Source organism: Salmo trutta, chromosome 25 (genome assembly GCF_901001165.1).
Source record: "Salmo trutta chromosome 25, fSalTru1.1, whole genome shotgun sequence".
NCBI lineage: Eukaryota > Metazoa > Chordata > Actinopteri > Salmoniformes > Salmonidae > Salmo > Salmo trutta.
In genome coordinates, this window is record NC_042981.1 from 48,155,767 (window position 1) to 48,171,931 (window position 16,165).

Consider the following 16,165-nt stretch of genomic DNA (forward strand, 5'->3'; position numbering starts at 1 on the left):
TCAGAGTGAATGTAAAATGGTTTATGAATACACGTATGAATACAGTAAACACAATATGAAAATCCTTCACGTTTTTGTTACTGATTTGTTGTCCTCTTCTTTACATTTTGAAATTCCAAAGTTTATTTTAGGTGTGTTGAAATGATGACATGACTGGGAAAGGAAAGGTCTGATATTTGCAATTGATGCAGGGTATAATATTTATTATGAGTGATTATATTATAATCTAATTATATTGTTCTGAGAGAGAGAGAGATGAGGCGGAGGAAGATGAAGAGGATGCTGTTCTAGGTGGTCGTCGCAAGTGGGCAGCAATGGACCGGTCGCATGCTGATGTCGGCTATTTTTATGAAATCTCCACTTTCCAAAACACCAGAAATACGGGGAAAATATGGCAACTCAGAGGCTGCAGTCAGCCACAATCCCCCCCGTCTTCTAATTCAGACAACATCGACCATTTTTTCAACATGGAATTAAGGATGCAAGAGAATAAACGGAGTGCAAAGCTTTTGAGTGAGAAAGAGAACGTTCGTAACCTCACATTGCATTTCAGCAACAGACTGACATTACATTGCCAACAGGCATACATAATTGGTGTAGCCTACATTGGTGAATGATCTTTTAGTTATAGTGAATTAGAACGTTCTGCTTTACAAACGGTCTGACAGGTAAACATCCATATACGTCCATTTTTTTCATGTCATCGTCTCATTGAATAGGAGAGAAAAATGAGGTAAGCAATTGCGCATGTATTGGGTTTGCATTGTGGCATCATTTGTCAGAACGCGACATGTTCCTTTATAGTAATGTGTATGTGAACGTTTCCACTATATATTGTATATCAGTCATCACAACATGGTAGGTTACATTTTCAAAGTAGCCAATTCATACATTAGATAATTTAAACAATAGACAAATCCATTATCTGTGAAGGATCACTGGTAAAATGAACCGGGTATTCTACAAACCTTTCTGCGTTTGCAAACATTTCTGCAAACATTTCTGCACGAGGGCGATGCGCGCAAATTGGTGGCAGAACAAGGGGGCTGTTCTTATAGAACGCCAGCAAAACAAACTATATTAACATGTTGCTTAGGAGTGCATTTCACATTACTTTTGAGGATCGTAAGAATGTCCTGCTTAATGTTTGTGTCATCGCAAATCAACATTACTGGTTGAAGTTTTTTTTTTTAAGTATAAAATGGCCCTTTGGCCATTTTACTGGTCTTGCTACCAATTGCTGCATCCAAAATAGTTATTTTGTAAAGATCCCAAACAAATAGTCTTAGCAATTGTTCAAGCAAGAAGCAAAACATCACTGTAAGCATAACCCAGAAATGTTTTTGTTTCGAAGTAATAACTTAAATCTAACATATGTTACATGGCCACAGATGGTGATGGCTTTCTTACTGCCGCCAATAGTCGCGCGCGCACTGTGCGTGAAGTCAGTGTGTCCTGTACAGTCTATAGAGTAGCCCACAGAATATAGAGCTATGGAATCAACCTTTTTTCCTATTCTAGTCCATAGCATACTATTCCATTCATCTTTCTTCTGTACACACCTATCCATTTCCTTTATTGGATTGTCTGCATGAAATAGCAATGTTGTCATTGAAAGGAGACCACACAAACTATTTTATTGACTGGTTTAGCTGCATTTATTTATTTTTCTTTAGGGGGTAGATCAGCTTTAATATTGCAGATAGACTGGCTTCCATCAATGTAATTGTCTGCATAATTTCCAATCCCCCATATTTTTTGTAAATGTATAAAATGCAGTGCCTACGGAAAGTATTCAAACCCCTTGACTTTCCACATTTTGTTACATTACAGCCTTGTTCTAAAATGAATGAAATAGTTTGTCCCTCAATCTACATTTACATTTTACATTTTAGTCATTTATCAGACGCGCCTATCCAGAGTGACTTACAGTAGTGAATGCATACATTTCATAATTTTTTTTTTTTTTTCATACATTTTTTTTCTTCTCCATACTGGTCCACATAATGGAAAGCAAAAACAGGTTTTTAGAAATGATTGCAAATTGATTTTAAAAAAAATAATACAAACAACAAATCACATTTACATAAGTATTCAGACCCTTAACTCAGTAATTTGTTAACACCTTTGGTAGGGATTACAGCCTCGAGTCTTCTTGGGTATGATGCTACAAGCTTGGCACATCTGTATTTGGGGAGTTTCTCCCATTCTTCTCTGCAGATCCTCTCAAGCTCTGTCAGGTTGGATTGGGAGCGTCGCTGCACAACTATTTTCAGGCCCCTCTCCAGATATGTTCTATCGGGTTCAATTCCGGGCTCTGGCAAGGCCACTCAGACTTGTCCCGAAGCCACTCCTGCGTTGTCTTGGCTGTGTGCTTAGGGTCGTTGTCCTGTTGGAAGATGTACATTCTCCCCAGTCTGAGGTCCTGATTACTATGGAGCATGTTTTCATCAAGGATCTCTCTGTACTTTGCTCCGTTCATCTTTCTCTCTGACTAGTCTCCCAATCCCTGCGGCTGAAAAACATCCCCACAGCATGATGCTACCACTACCATGCTTCACCATAGAGATGGTGTCAGGTTTCCTCCAGACGTGACATTTAGCATTCAGTTCAATCTTGGTTTCATCAGACCAGATAATCTTGTTTCTCATGGTCTGAGTCCTTTAGGGGCCTCTTGGCAAATTTCAAGGGGGCTGTCATGTGCCTTTTACTGAGAAGTGGCTTCCGTCTGGCCACTCTAGCATAAAGGCCTGATTGGTGGTATGCTGCAGAGATGGTTGTCCTTCTGGAAGGTTCTCCCATCTCCACAGAAGAGCTCTGGAGCACTGTCAGAGTGACAATCGGGTTCTTGGTCACCTCCCTGAGGCCCTTCTCCCCTGATTGCTCAGTTTGGCCGGGCAGCCAGCTCTCGGAAGAGTCTTGGTAGTTCCAAACATCTTCCATTTAAGAATGACTGTGGTCACTGTGTTCTTGGGGACCTTCAATGTTGCATAAATGTTTTTGTACCCTTCTCCAGATTGGTGCCTCAACACAATCCTGTCTCAGAGCTCTGCGGACAATTCCTTCGACCTCATGGCTTGGTTTTTGCTCAGACATGTACTGTCAACTGTGGGACCTTATATAGACAGGTGTGTGCCTTTCCAAATCATGTCTAATCAATTGAATTTACCACAGGTGGACTCCAATCAAGTTGTAGAAACATCTCAAGGATGATCAATGGAAACATGATGCACCTGAGCTCAATTTTGAGTCTCATAGCAAAGGGTCTGAATACTTATGTAAATAAGGTATTTCAATTTTTAATACATTTGCAAAAATGTCTAAAACCTGTTTTTGTTTTGTCATTATAGGTTGTGTGTAGATTGATGAGGAAAACATGTCATTTAATCAATTTTAGAATAAGGCTGTAACTTAAACTTAAAAATGGGGGGAAAGTCAAGGGGTCTGAAGACTTTCTGACTTATTTTCCCTAACCCTACCATCCCTCCCCTCATTGGAGTAAACTAATGGACAACAATACTTAGGGTTCTACTTCTAGCTTATACATACTATATACATTTTCCAGACACAGTATATTTTACAATAGTTATCTTTTGTTTTTAGTCCCATCCTTCAGCTCCACTCAACCCCTCCTATCTATCTCCGAACACCATCCAGTTTTGATTTCTATGTGTCATATTTTTCAACTGTGCTGTGATGTTTCACAAAAGTTCTGAACCTTAGTATTCTCATAGATTCTACATATTGTAAATTCAATATAAACAGTTTTGCTAAGAGTATTATTATAATATTGATCAATTGACTATGACTTTTTAAAATCACCCAGCAGTGCTATATGCACAGTTAACTCCAGGTAAATGTTGCAATTCTTCAGCCATTCCCGAACCTGCGACCAAAAACAAGCTACATATGGACAGTACCAAAACAAATGATCAAATTATTCTGTCTATAACGTGTGTTCTGGGAGTCGGGAAGCAAGTTCAGGGAGTGAATCATTTAATCAATAAACTAAACATATTACAAAACACAAACAACGCACAGACATGAAACAGAAACAATAATGCCTGGGGAAAGAACCAAAGGGAGTGACATAAATAGGGCAGGTAATCAAGGAGGTGATGTAGTCCAGGTGAGTGTCATGATGCACATGACGATGGGGACAGGTGTGCGCAATCAGCAGCCTAGTGACCTGGAGAGGGAGCAAACGTGACACTGTCTCTTCGCAGCATAATCTGCAGAGCTGGGATGGTTGTATCTCCCATATATATAACATACAATTGGGTTGCAAGAATTTGGGATAATAATTGAAATTGAAATTGAAAAACTCTTAAGTTTTGAATCCAGCGTTGTTTTGTGTATCAGTTCATAAACTATTTTGCAATCTATATGGCACAACTGTACATTTTTTGGTCCTTAAATGAAACTGGTATACTGTTTTATTTATCACCATTTTCATTAGCCAACTTTGGTATTTAATGTAGGGCCGACACAAGTTCCTTCCACTTGCCTCTTCCATTTGAGGTAATGCTGCAATTAGTTGCATGTAATTTTGAATAGAGCAGACATATCCATATATTTTTGTTAGCTGCATGTGTGACATTACTCCACCAGTCCTATTTATGATATTATTTACAAAGATTATACATTTTTTTTAATCATTATTTCCAAAAATATATATTTTTAATCAATTAGTATATTTGAGTTTAACCATAATATCTGTTGTAATATTTGTTCTTTTTTTTCTGGTGGATTAAACAGAAATTACAACCAACCTTCTATGGCTTGTTTTAAAAACAGCGATATTTTGGAGATTATTTCATTTTCAAATAACCGAAAGTGAGAGATTGTAATCTGAATAAAGGGAAAAAGGCCATTCTTGAACATGGGGTGAGACATTCTTACCAATCTGCTAGAGAACCAGTTTGGAACTAAGTATAACTTTTGTATGACTAAAGTCTTAAGTGAGATCTAATGCTCTCATTTTTTATCATTTCTGCCCTCCGAATTCATATTCATTATATAAATAGGCCTGTTGTATTTTGTCTGGCTTGCCGTTACAAATAAAATGGACTATTTTTTTGTTCATATAATTTAAAAAAACAAGTCGCTAGGTTTAGGCAAGGCCATAAGCAAATAGGTAAACTGGGATATTACTACAGAGATAATCAGGGTGATTTTCTTTTCTCACAAATATACAAGTATTTTATTTTCCACAGTAGCAAGATCTTATCTATTTTTGCCAACTGTCTATTAAAATGTATTGTAGTAAGATCATTTATTTGTTTCGGGATATGAATACCGAGTATGTCCACTTCACCGTCAGACCATTTATTGGTAAACTACACAGTAAATGTAAAAGTTGTATTTTTTTAGTGATCCAATATCTAGCTGCATCATTATGGTAGATCAGATCAGTCAAGATTAGCAGAGACAATAGAATGATTGGGAGCTATGACACAAATGACAGTTCTCAGCTCTCTGGGTGGAGAAAGAATATTGTAAGTCTATGGCCTTCAAGTGTCAAATAAATCCTGTGCCCTGTGGGTCAATTGTATTTTGGGACCTTCGGTTATGTTGGTATGCAGCAGGCTATACAGTCACCAAGACCTGAATAGCCTACCTGAATACTCTACGGAAAAATACAGTAGGGAGTCTCTGTAAATCTATCTGTGCAGTCTCTTTATCTGCTTGTTTCTAGTTGTCAAAATGAAGCAATAATTCAAGAGAATTTTTCAAATGTAACTAGGCATGTCAGTTAAAAACACATTCTTATTTACAATGATGCCTTACCAGGGAACAGTGGGTTAACTGCCTTGTTCAGGGGCGGAATAACAGATTTTTACCTTGTCAGCTCCGGGAATTGATCCAGCAACCTTTCGGTTATTGGACCAATGCTCTAACCACTAGGCTACCTGCTGCCCCAGATTTGAAGCTTTGGATATTCTCTGACAGCTGGACACAGGTGTAGGTCCTTGTCCTATACTCTTTGTTTTTAGATATTCGCTCATCAGCATGTGCAGGGCACTCTTTTGTGTGGGAACTATTTGTGGTTGCGCATGTGATTGTCTTCATGGTGACAGTGATGGCATGTATGGCTGTATATGCGCTCATAGAGCTGTATAGAGCGAAGAGTTATGGCTTTATATTAACACAGTCGAATGCGCTACAGCGGTCAAATGTTACATTTTCACAAAGTACACAGACTAATATTAAACACTGGTAGCTATCAGACTAACCCTAGTGTACACACACATGCACACACCACGTGTGGTCATGCTTTCTTTGTAGCCATTTAGCACCACTGTGACGTTGTTATAGGCCTAAGGCACAGTTTTCCATTTACCCCAAATGATGAAAGATAGATCGCTATATCCTGATAAACACTACACAGAAAAATGGCACATTGTGCTAAGGATACATCCCCATGCCTCCAAATCTGCTGGCGTGTAACATCACTGAAATGCAGTTGATACATGTTTGACAAGTTGATGCATCTCATTTAACACCATAGTATACATGTATTATATGATTCATATATTGTCTCATTGTATAGAGGGATGAATGTGTGTAAGTGTCTTATATCATGCTTTTTGAAGCTCTCCATGTGTCCTGTAGCCTATGTCTGGCCAGAGGCTGTTCTTTCAGTCAGGAAGCCAAAGGGAAGTCTTACATCTTCAGAAGGACACAAGGTGACTGGAAAGATTCAATTAAATGATTTATTCAACCTCAGTGCTTCCATTGCAGCCACTGCACTCCACTGCTGTCCTATGCACGGCTATTTATAGCTTTAGCATTAGTGTTTTATCATGCTATGATGACTTTGTATTCTCCCTGCCAGCCATACTCAGTCATTGCGTATGGAGAAAATCTCCTGGGAAACGTTAATGCCGAATGATTTTTGAGCGGGGTTGCCGCGGTGACTCATCTACCGAAAAAAAGGTAGCTGGCGATGTGAAAACGCTGAGTTATGCGTTTTCCTGCAGGCTTTTCAGATCAGTGGCTTTTCGTGTGATCCAGCTCGACGAGCCCTAACCTTATCATATGCATCGTATTCTACTAAAGATAATGTCGTCTGCAGTTTATTGATGAAGATCCCGATTCTGCTTCTTGTATTCCCACTCCATGTAGAAACCAACCATGCATGTAGAGGAGTCCTTATTTTGCATGTTGTTTTCAGTGTGTGTGTGTGTGTGTGTGTGTGTGTGTGTGTGTGTGTGTGTGTGTGTGTGTGTGTGTGTGTGTGTGTGTGTGAACAGACCCAATACACCCTGGTTCGACTGTCTGTTGGACTACAGATTCCCACTAGCATATTGTTTCCTTGTAGTAGCAATTAACCCTATATATGGCTCCTTGAAGGCTCCTTGAAGCAATGAACCTAAACCCTCCTTTGCAGGGCTGAGAGAATGCTCTTTGTTTTCCACACTTTGCTTTGTTGCATAGCAGTTTATTGATCTATGTTTGCATCAGCCTGATGGAATCTCATTGAGGAAGAATCCCCCTAATTAATGATGCCATAAATAACTGCAGTAACACTAAGTGTAGAAGCTGTGCAGTGGCAAATAGGTCAAGTGAAAGTCATGAAAAACCTGCTTATCCATATTAGGTAAGATCTGACAAAAATTTGGTTAAATGACCAGAGTTTTAATTTATTTGGCAACAGAATGAAAGGAATAAAATGTTAATGTGAAATTGTGTTGGTCAAAATACTAAATACTAATTGTGTTGGTCAAAATACAAAATCTAAGATAGGTGCATGTGTGACAGTGTTGCCAAGAGACATTTTTACAAGTTCCTATCATGCTGTTAGACTTGTCCCTGATCTGCTGTTTGGCATTGACAACGACTATATGGCTATACAACACAAACAGATCTGGGACCAGGCTATCATGCCGTGGTTATATACTGGTTACAGGGATCATGTGGCTCTTTCAGTGCTTTCAATGGGCGAGACTCCTCAGAAGCAGATAGGCTATACAAACCTCCAATCCTTTGAGTGGATGTGGGTATAGGCAAGGTGACTGGGCTGGCGTGATCACATGTTCTCTGTTCTCTCTCCTTCTCTCTCTGACTCTCTCTTACTGACTCTCTCTCTGACTTTCTCGCACGCACTCGCTATCGCCTTCTCTCTCTCTCTTTCCCTTCCACTCTCACACAAACACACTGTCACGCTCACTCCTTCCATTTCTCTTCACTCACTCTCTAAGCCAGCTGTACTCTTTTTCCTTCACATCAGTTTAATGAGGATTCTTGTGCTTCTAGAATGATTATTTATTTTTACCTGTCTGAAGAAGATAGAAGATGAGGTGTGCGTTCCACATGCTCTCCAGTCTCTCTAATGCTTTCCTTTCCATGTAATCTCCGCCACTTTTCATTTTATGCAGAAGGATTTCACTTCTACCTCCTCCATTGACACCATCTGCCAACCATGTATTCCTTTGATGACTTCGGGTAAGGATAATTGCCTTTCTCACTGTGTTGCTTTGCCTTGTCCATCTGCCTCAGAATTTTCTGTTTATACTATATGTTCAGGAATAGGCTTGACTTTCTCATCCTAGATGAGAAATGGTTTTGGTAGCTAGTTATTAGATATAAAACTGAAGTTGCTCTCTGCCACAGGGTGGCAGGTAGCCTAGTGGATAGAGTGTTGGGCCAGTAACCAGAAGGTTGCTAGATCAAATCCCTGAGCTGTCAAGGTAAAAATGTGTTGTTCTGCCCCTGAAGAAGTCAGTTAACCCACTGTCATTGTAAATATTAGAGGTCGGCCGTTTAATTACGGCCGATTTCAAGTTTTCATAACAATCGGTAATCGGTATTTTTGGCCACCGAATTCTTTTTTATTTAAAAAAAAAAAAAATGTATTATTCTTTTTTTTTTTTTACACCTTTATTTAACTCGGCAAGTCAGATTAAGAACACATTCTTATTTTCAATGATGGCCTAGGAACGGGGGTTAACTGCCTTGTTCAGGGGGGATTCGTTTTTGCAACCTTCGGTTACTAGTCCAACGCTCTAACCACCTACCTGACATTGCCCTCCACGAGGAGCCTGCATGGCAGGCTGACTACCTGTTACGCGAGGGCAGCAAGAAGCCAAGGTAAGTTGCTAGCTAGCATTAAACTTATCTTATAAAAAAACGATCAATCTTAACATAATCACTAGTTAACTACACATGGTTGATGATATTACTAGTTTATCTAACGTGTCCTGCGTTGCATATAATCGATGCGGTGCCTGTTCATTTCTCATTGAATCAAAGCCTACTTTGACAAACGGGTGTTGATTTAACAAGCGCATTTGCGATAAAAGCACTGTCGTTGCACCAATGTACCTAACCATAAACATCAATGCCTTTCTTTAAAATCAATACACAAGTATATATTTTTAAACCTGCATATTTAATTAATATTGCCTGCTAACATGAAATTGTGTCACCTAGCGTTCATTGCACGCAGAGTCAGGGTATATGCAACAGTTTGGGCCGCCTGGCTCGTTGCAAACTAATTTGCTAGAATTGTACGTAATTATGACATAAAATTGAAGGTTGTGCAATGTAACGGGAATATTTAGACTTAGGGATGCCACCCGTTAGATAAAATACGGAACGGTTCCTTATTTCACTGAAAGAAAAAACTTTTGTTTTCGAGATGATAGTTTCCGGATTCGACCATATTAATGACCTAAGGCTCGTATTTCTGTGTGTTTATTATATTATAATTAAGTCTATGATTTGATAGAGCAGTCTGACTGAGCGGTGGTAGGCACCAGCAGGCTCGTAAGCATTCATTCAAACAGCACTTTCGTGCGTTTTGCCAGCAGCCCTTCGCTGTGCTTCAAGCATTGCACTGTTTATGACTTCAACCCGGGTGGGTATAATTTGTGGAACATTCCAACAAGAATCTATCCAAAAACTTCGTAAATAACAAGGTTGCCAAAAAACAACGCATACAAAGTTGTATAGCGGCAGAATAAGATACCGGGTAGGGAGTGGTCTATTTCATTGCGTTTTTCACTCATCACGTTTATTCCGAAAAATGTCTGTCCTCACTCTGGTTGCCTATGGACAAACATTAAGAATAAGCTTCGTGGTGAGTTGATGCCTATTCGGCAGCTAGTTAGCTAGGTTTGTATGCGTTGCTACTTTGTATGCGTTGTTGGTTGGCAACCTTTTACTTTATGTTTTTTGGAACAGATTCCTGTTGGGATGTTCCACAAATTATACCCACCCCTTCAAGCCTATCAACTCCCAAGATGAGGCTGGTGTAACCGATGTGAAATGGCTAGCTAGTTAGCGGGGTGCACGCTAATAGCGTTTCAAACGTCACTCGCTCTGAGACTTGGAGTAGTTGTTCCCCTTCCTCTACATGGGTAACGCTGCTTCGAGGGTGGCTGTTGTCGATGTGTTCCTGATTCGAGCCCAGGTAGGAGCGAGGAGAGGGACGGAAGCTATACTGTTACACTGGCAATACTAAAGTGCCTATAAGAACATCCAATAGTCAAAGGTATATGAAATACAAATCGTATAGAGAGAAATAGTCCTATAATTCCTATAATAACTACAACCTAAAACTTCTTACCTGGGAATATTGAAGACTCATGTTAAAAGGAACCACCAGCTTTCATATGTTCCCATGTTCTGAGCAAGGCACTTAAACGTTAGCTTTCTTACATGGCACATATTGCACTTTTACTTTCTTCTCTAACACTTTGTTTTGCATTATTTAAACCAAATTGAACATGTTTCATTATTTATTTGAGGCTAAATTGATTTTATTGATGTATTATATTAAGTTAAAATAAGTGTTAATTCAGTATTGTTGTAATTGTCATTATTACAAATAAAATAAAAAAACAATTAAAAAATTGGCCGATTAATCGGCATCGGCTTGTTTTGGCACCCCAATAATCGGCATCGGTATCGGCATTGAAAAATCATAATCGGTCGACCTCTAGTAAATATGAATTTGTTTTTAACTGATTTGCCTACTTAAATAAGTTGTTAGACATATTACTATTCAGGTATGAAGTGTATCATCAGAGATGTGATTGGACAACGATGTAAATACAATAATATCAAATGTTTATGGCCTAGAGGAAAATGGTTTTGGTAGATAGTTCCTATACAAAACGGAATCTCTCTTTTCAGCTCGGTAAGAAACCATAGAGCTGTTGGCTGTTTGTGTCAGTAAAAGCACTTAACAGTTCCAGGGAGTGTTTCTTTCAATCCACTGAGCTGAGACTGCAGCCAGCTGTTCAGAGGAATGAGTTTGATAAATCTCTCCATTCTTCCCAGAGGAAAAGGAGATGAGTTTCAATCAGTGTGTCAGCTTTGCCTCAGAGAGGATTGATCCCATCTTACGCTTGTGTACAGACTGTCCATGCTTAGGAATGCTAAACTAATGCTAATTTGTGTAGTATGGTGGGATTCCCACCACAAGCTAGCTAGCTGGGTCTCAAAAACGAAGGAGATTAGAAAGACTGGGACCAGGGTCGGGGTCAATTCCATTTCAATTCAGTCAATTCAGGAAGTAAACTGAAATAGAGGGGAATAGGAATACTTCTTGAATTGAAATGGAATTGGCCCTGACTTGGACATGGCGATTTGTGAGGATTGGATTTTTAGGGTTGTGTTCATTAAGTGCCAAACTGAAGAAAAAAACAGAGTTAAACAGGGAAGGACAACCTGGAGATTTCGCTACAGAGTGCCCTATTGAACACAACCCAGGTGATGTAGTCAGTATGCGGGAAGAATAACCTAGGGATGCTTTATATGACATCACTGGGATTTTACAACCTCGTTATGTTTGTGCATTGTTTGTTGATTTGAAGGAGGGGAATGTAGCTGTTTTATGACTTTCTTGCTAAGGCCCAATACCATGTTTCTCACACAGGACTGTGCACAAATCCTTTCTGTCAGTGTGTGGGGCTTACAACTGACTGTAGGTGCAATGATGACATAACTAATCTCCGGAAGGAGTAACAGCTTTAGGTACATTGTCACTTGACAAACTGAATGCATTTACTGCCAAAGTGAACTGACCGCTGAACATTTTAATGATATAATAACAAGCTTATAATATATATTATGCTTATGAGCTTGTGAAAATTACATTTGGTCGGAAATAACAGTCCATATAGAATGACAAGCATATAGATTTCACTCTGGTCAGGGATCTGCATTCAGGAGGCACAACAGGGCCTGACAATCCTGGGGAGCTTTGCTGTTGCTGAACCTGCAGTTATTGGCTTTTAAACTACCTCACCCTCTCTCTCCCCCCTCTCTAACCCTAACTCCCCCTGCTCTCGTTCTCTCTCTGACATTCTCTCCCCCTCTGCTATCTTCCTTACCTTTCAGTTGACGACTGACCCATAACATCAAACAGATAAATTGTACTAGCTGCTAGCCTAACTTCCCAGTGGTAGTGCTTCCTCAGGCCCATAACTAGCTAGTCGCTACAGTACCAAATTGGCTGCATTTCCCTTTAAGGATAATGATTAGTGACAGATGGGGACCTGCCTTTACAGAGGGCTTGAGGTGGGGGGGAAGGGCTGTATCCAGTAGCCATGTGTCTACTACTTACTTACCCCTTTCTTATCCTTGGTGATCACACACCATGTCATTACTGCAATTCCTTTCAGTTTGGAAGACTTGTAGTCTACTGGGATGACCCACCCATCTCTGTGTCTCTCTTCAATGTTTGATACCAACAATATCTTTGCCACAGGCTATATGTTAGCATCATGGATCCGTTTTTTTATTTTTATTCCTGGAGCGACAGAGTCACTTATAGTAATTCAGCTTGACAATGGCCTATGTTCAGCCTAGTTTGTCCCAATGCTCTGCCCACCAATCCTAACTGAGGAGGACAAATTTAACCAATCCAAAACAGTGGTTCAACCCATAGTGGTGCTCTCACCCTCAGCGACTCCATGTCAACTAGTCAGAGTGTAGCGTAGCTATCATATTGACATTTGAGATTGTTCCGCTTTTTATCTGACACAACACGAAATTGTGTTATTGAGGGTGTAGAGGGTTGGAGGACAAAGCATGGGACGGCTCATCCACACAGTGTAGTTTAGAGACTGCCCTCTGGCTCATATGTCAACCACCCACCATTACTCAAATCACAACATTCCATTTCCAATTAAGTTGTATGTGTCATGGTACTTTATGTCTGCTGAGATGCGTGTATGTGCTTGTGCATGTGTGCTTGCGTGTACAGTGCATTCAAAAAGTTTTCAGACCCCTTGACTTTTTCCACATTTTGTTATGTTACAGCCTTATTGTAAAATGGATTAAACCGTGTTTTTTACTCATCAATCTACACACAATACCCAATAATGACAAAGCAAAAATAGGTCTTTAGAAATTTTAGCTAATGTATTAAAAATATAAAGCTTAAATATCACATTTACATAAGTATTCAGACCCTTTACTCAGTACTTTGTTGAAGCACCTTTGGCAGCGATTACAGCCTCGATTCATCTTGGGTATGACGCTACAAGCTTGGCACACCTGTATTTGGGGAGTTTCTCCCATTCTTTCTGCAGTTCCTCTCAAGCTCTGTCAGGTTGGATGGAGCGCGTCGCTGCACAACTATTTTCAAGTCTCTCCAGAGATGTTAGATCGGGTTCAAGTCTGGGTTCTGGCTGGGCCCCTGAAGGACATTCAGAGACTTGTCCCGAAGCCACTCCTGCGTTGTTTTGGCTATGTGCTTAGGATCGTTGTCCTGTTGGAAGGTGAACCTTTGCCCCCAGTCTGAGGTTCTGAGCGCTCTCGAGCAGGTTTTCATCAAGGATTTCTCTGTACTTTGCTCTGTTCATTTTCCCCTCGATCCTGACTAGTCTCCCAATCCCTGCCGCTGAAAAATATCCCCACAGCATGATGCTACCACCACGCTTCACTGTAGGGATGGTGCCAGGTTTCCTCCAGACGTGACACTTGACAGTCAGGCCAAAGAGTTCAATCTTGGTTTCATCAGACCAGAGAATCTTGTTTCGCATGGTCTGAGTCCTTCAGGTACTTTTTGGCAAACTCCAAGCGGGCTGTCAAGTGGCTTCTGTTTGGCCACTCGACGATAAAGGCCTGATTGGTGGAGTGATGCAGAGATGTCCTTCTGGAAGGTTCTCCCATCTCCACAAAGAAACTATGATGTTCTGTCAGTGACCATCGGGTCCTGGTCACCTGATGGCCCTTCTCCTCCGATTGCTCAGTTTTGGCTGGGTGGCCAGCTGTAGGAAGAGTCTTGGTGGTTCCAAACTTATTCCATTTACGAATGATGGAGTCCAATGTGTTCTTGGGGATCTTCAATGCTGCAGAAATGTTTTTGTACCCTTCCCCAGATCTGTGCCTCAACACAATCCTGTCTCAGAGCTTTATGGACAATTCCTTTGACCTCATGGCTTGATTTTTGCTCAGGCATGCACTGTCAACTGTGGGACCTTATATCGACAGCCTTTCCAAATCAAGTCCAATCAATTGAATTTACCACAGGTGGACCCCAATAAGGTTGTAGAAACATCTCAAGGATGATCAAAGGATACATGATGCACCTGAGCTCAATTTCAAGTCTCGTAGCAAAAGGTCTGAATACTTATGTAAATAAGGTATTTCTGTTTTTTTTATTTGTAATAAATTTGCTAACATTTCTCAACCTTTTTTGTTTTGGCATTATGGGGTATTGTGTGTAGATTGATGAGGATTTGTATTTATTTAATCCATTTTAGATTAAGGCTGTTACATAACAAAATGTGGAAAAAGTCAAGGGGCCCGAATATTTTCCAATTGCACTGTATATGATTGTCTGTATGTATACTAATTGACTTGCGTGCCAGACAGATCAACTATATGTATTTGACCTTATTCAGACGGCCCCCTTCCACAAGGTGACAAGTGCAAACACTCATCACTCCATCATTGTCCCATTGTCTTCAGTGTAAATCCAGTGCTGGATGGCACAGCAAGGGGCATCCCAATTAAAACAGACTATACGAACAGGCCTTGCATGCTGGGTGGCCATGGCGACAGCTGGCTGGTTTAAGGGGTGTGTGTGTGTGTACGCGTGTGCGCACACGCACGCAATCTGTAAGTTCTCAGTGTGTGTATGTTTGGTCTGCACCCTGTCACAGCTGGGTGGGGGGTTGGGGTTGGATATGGGCTAATATCCCAGAAGCAAACAGAAGAACAACAGGATGCCTCACTCAGGGGTGATGCCTACAGGAGCAGCACCACTAGGAGCATCAGCCATCTTTAATATGATCACAAGCCGTCTGCAGCAGGCCCTACAACAGGCCTTTCAGTGACCTCATCGTCGCTAATCTCTTTGTTGCTGGATTTGTGTTTACTCTGCACTCAGACTAAAAAAAAAGGGGCATATTTGGGGGGGTTTGTGAGAGTCCCCTCTTAATTAAAAAAAACAGTTTTATGACTACTGTCAAGTTGTTCCCTGGTGGGTTTGAATAATCCTTTGAGGATAATAAAACATCTGATCTGTAGAGTTACATTTTAAAGCGTGGTATGGCATTCTGGAAGCAAGCCCAGTAATGTGACAGTTTTGCAACAAAAACAAAGGTGTTTTTCAAAAACAAGTGTTTTTTTGTAATCAATATGGATAGCCACCAGCTCCAAGCACTACGGTTCTACATGCCTCAGAGTGTCAGTGATTCTGGACTCTTCTACAGCAACTATTCAGCCAGGTTGGTTGTGCATTCATTTGGCAACACTTCATGATCATTAATGAATAAGCATTAATACATGTTTTTTTAACAGTTTGCAAGTTGTTAAAAAGTATTAATAAGCATTTATACACATGCATGAGCATTTATAATGTCTAATTCATAAATGTTTTTATGAAGAGTAACCAACACATTTTACTATGGCCAATTGGCAACTGTTAGGGAGGTTAATGAGAGTGACTTAGTTATTCTAACAAAAAATAAAAACATTGTAAACTTCTAATGCTAATGTCACAATAGATTCTAATGCATACAGCAGCAAATCCCCTGGTGTTAAAATGTTAAATGGACCTTAAATATTCTGGATTCATCGCTGAATATTCTCCCATTTAAAAACAGTATTTTATTATTGATTGAAATGCATTTATTTCACTGGAATTGTAAGGCATACACAAATGTTTTGCAGATGTAAGTGGTTAACAGAACTTTTGAAC

The 16,165-nt window shown here is 40.1% G+C and overlaps 1 protein-coding gene across 4 annotated transcripts in view; it reads left to right on the forward strand.

The window, feature by feature from the left end:
* Window positions 1-210: 210 nt before the first annotated feature.
* The window catches only part of LOC115162646 (ena/VASP-like protein), a 100,092-nt gene continuing 84,137 nt past the window's right edge, over window positions 211-16,165 (forward strand). For 2 of the 4 annotated variants that reach the window (XM_029714133.1, XM_029714134.1), the window contains exon 1: window positions 8,062-8,448. In XM_029714133.1, coding sequence (XP_029569993.1) covers window positions 8,426-8,448 — 23 coding nt within the window. In that variant the 5' untranslated portion in view covers window positions 8,062-8,425. Of the gene's footprint in view, window positions 734-7,328; window positions 8,015-8,061; window positions 8,449-16,165 lie in introns of those variants that run through there. The other 2 variants (XM_029714131.1, XM_029714132.1) reach the window with 2 other exon arrangements.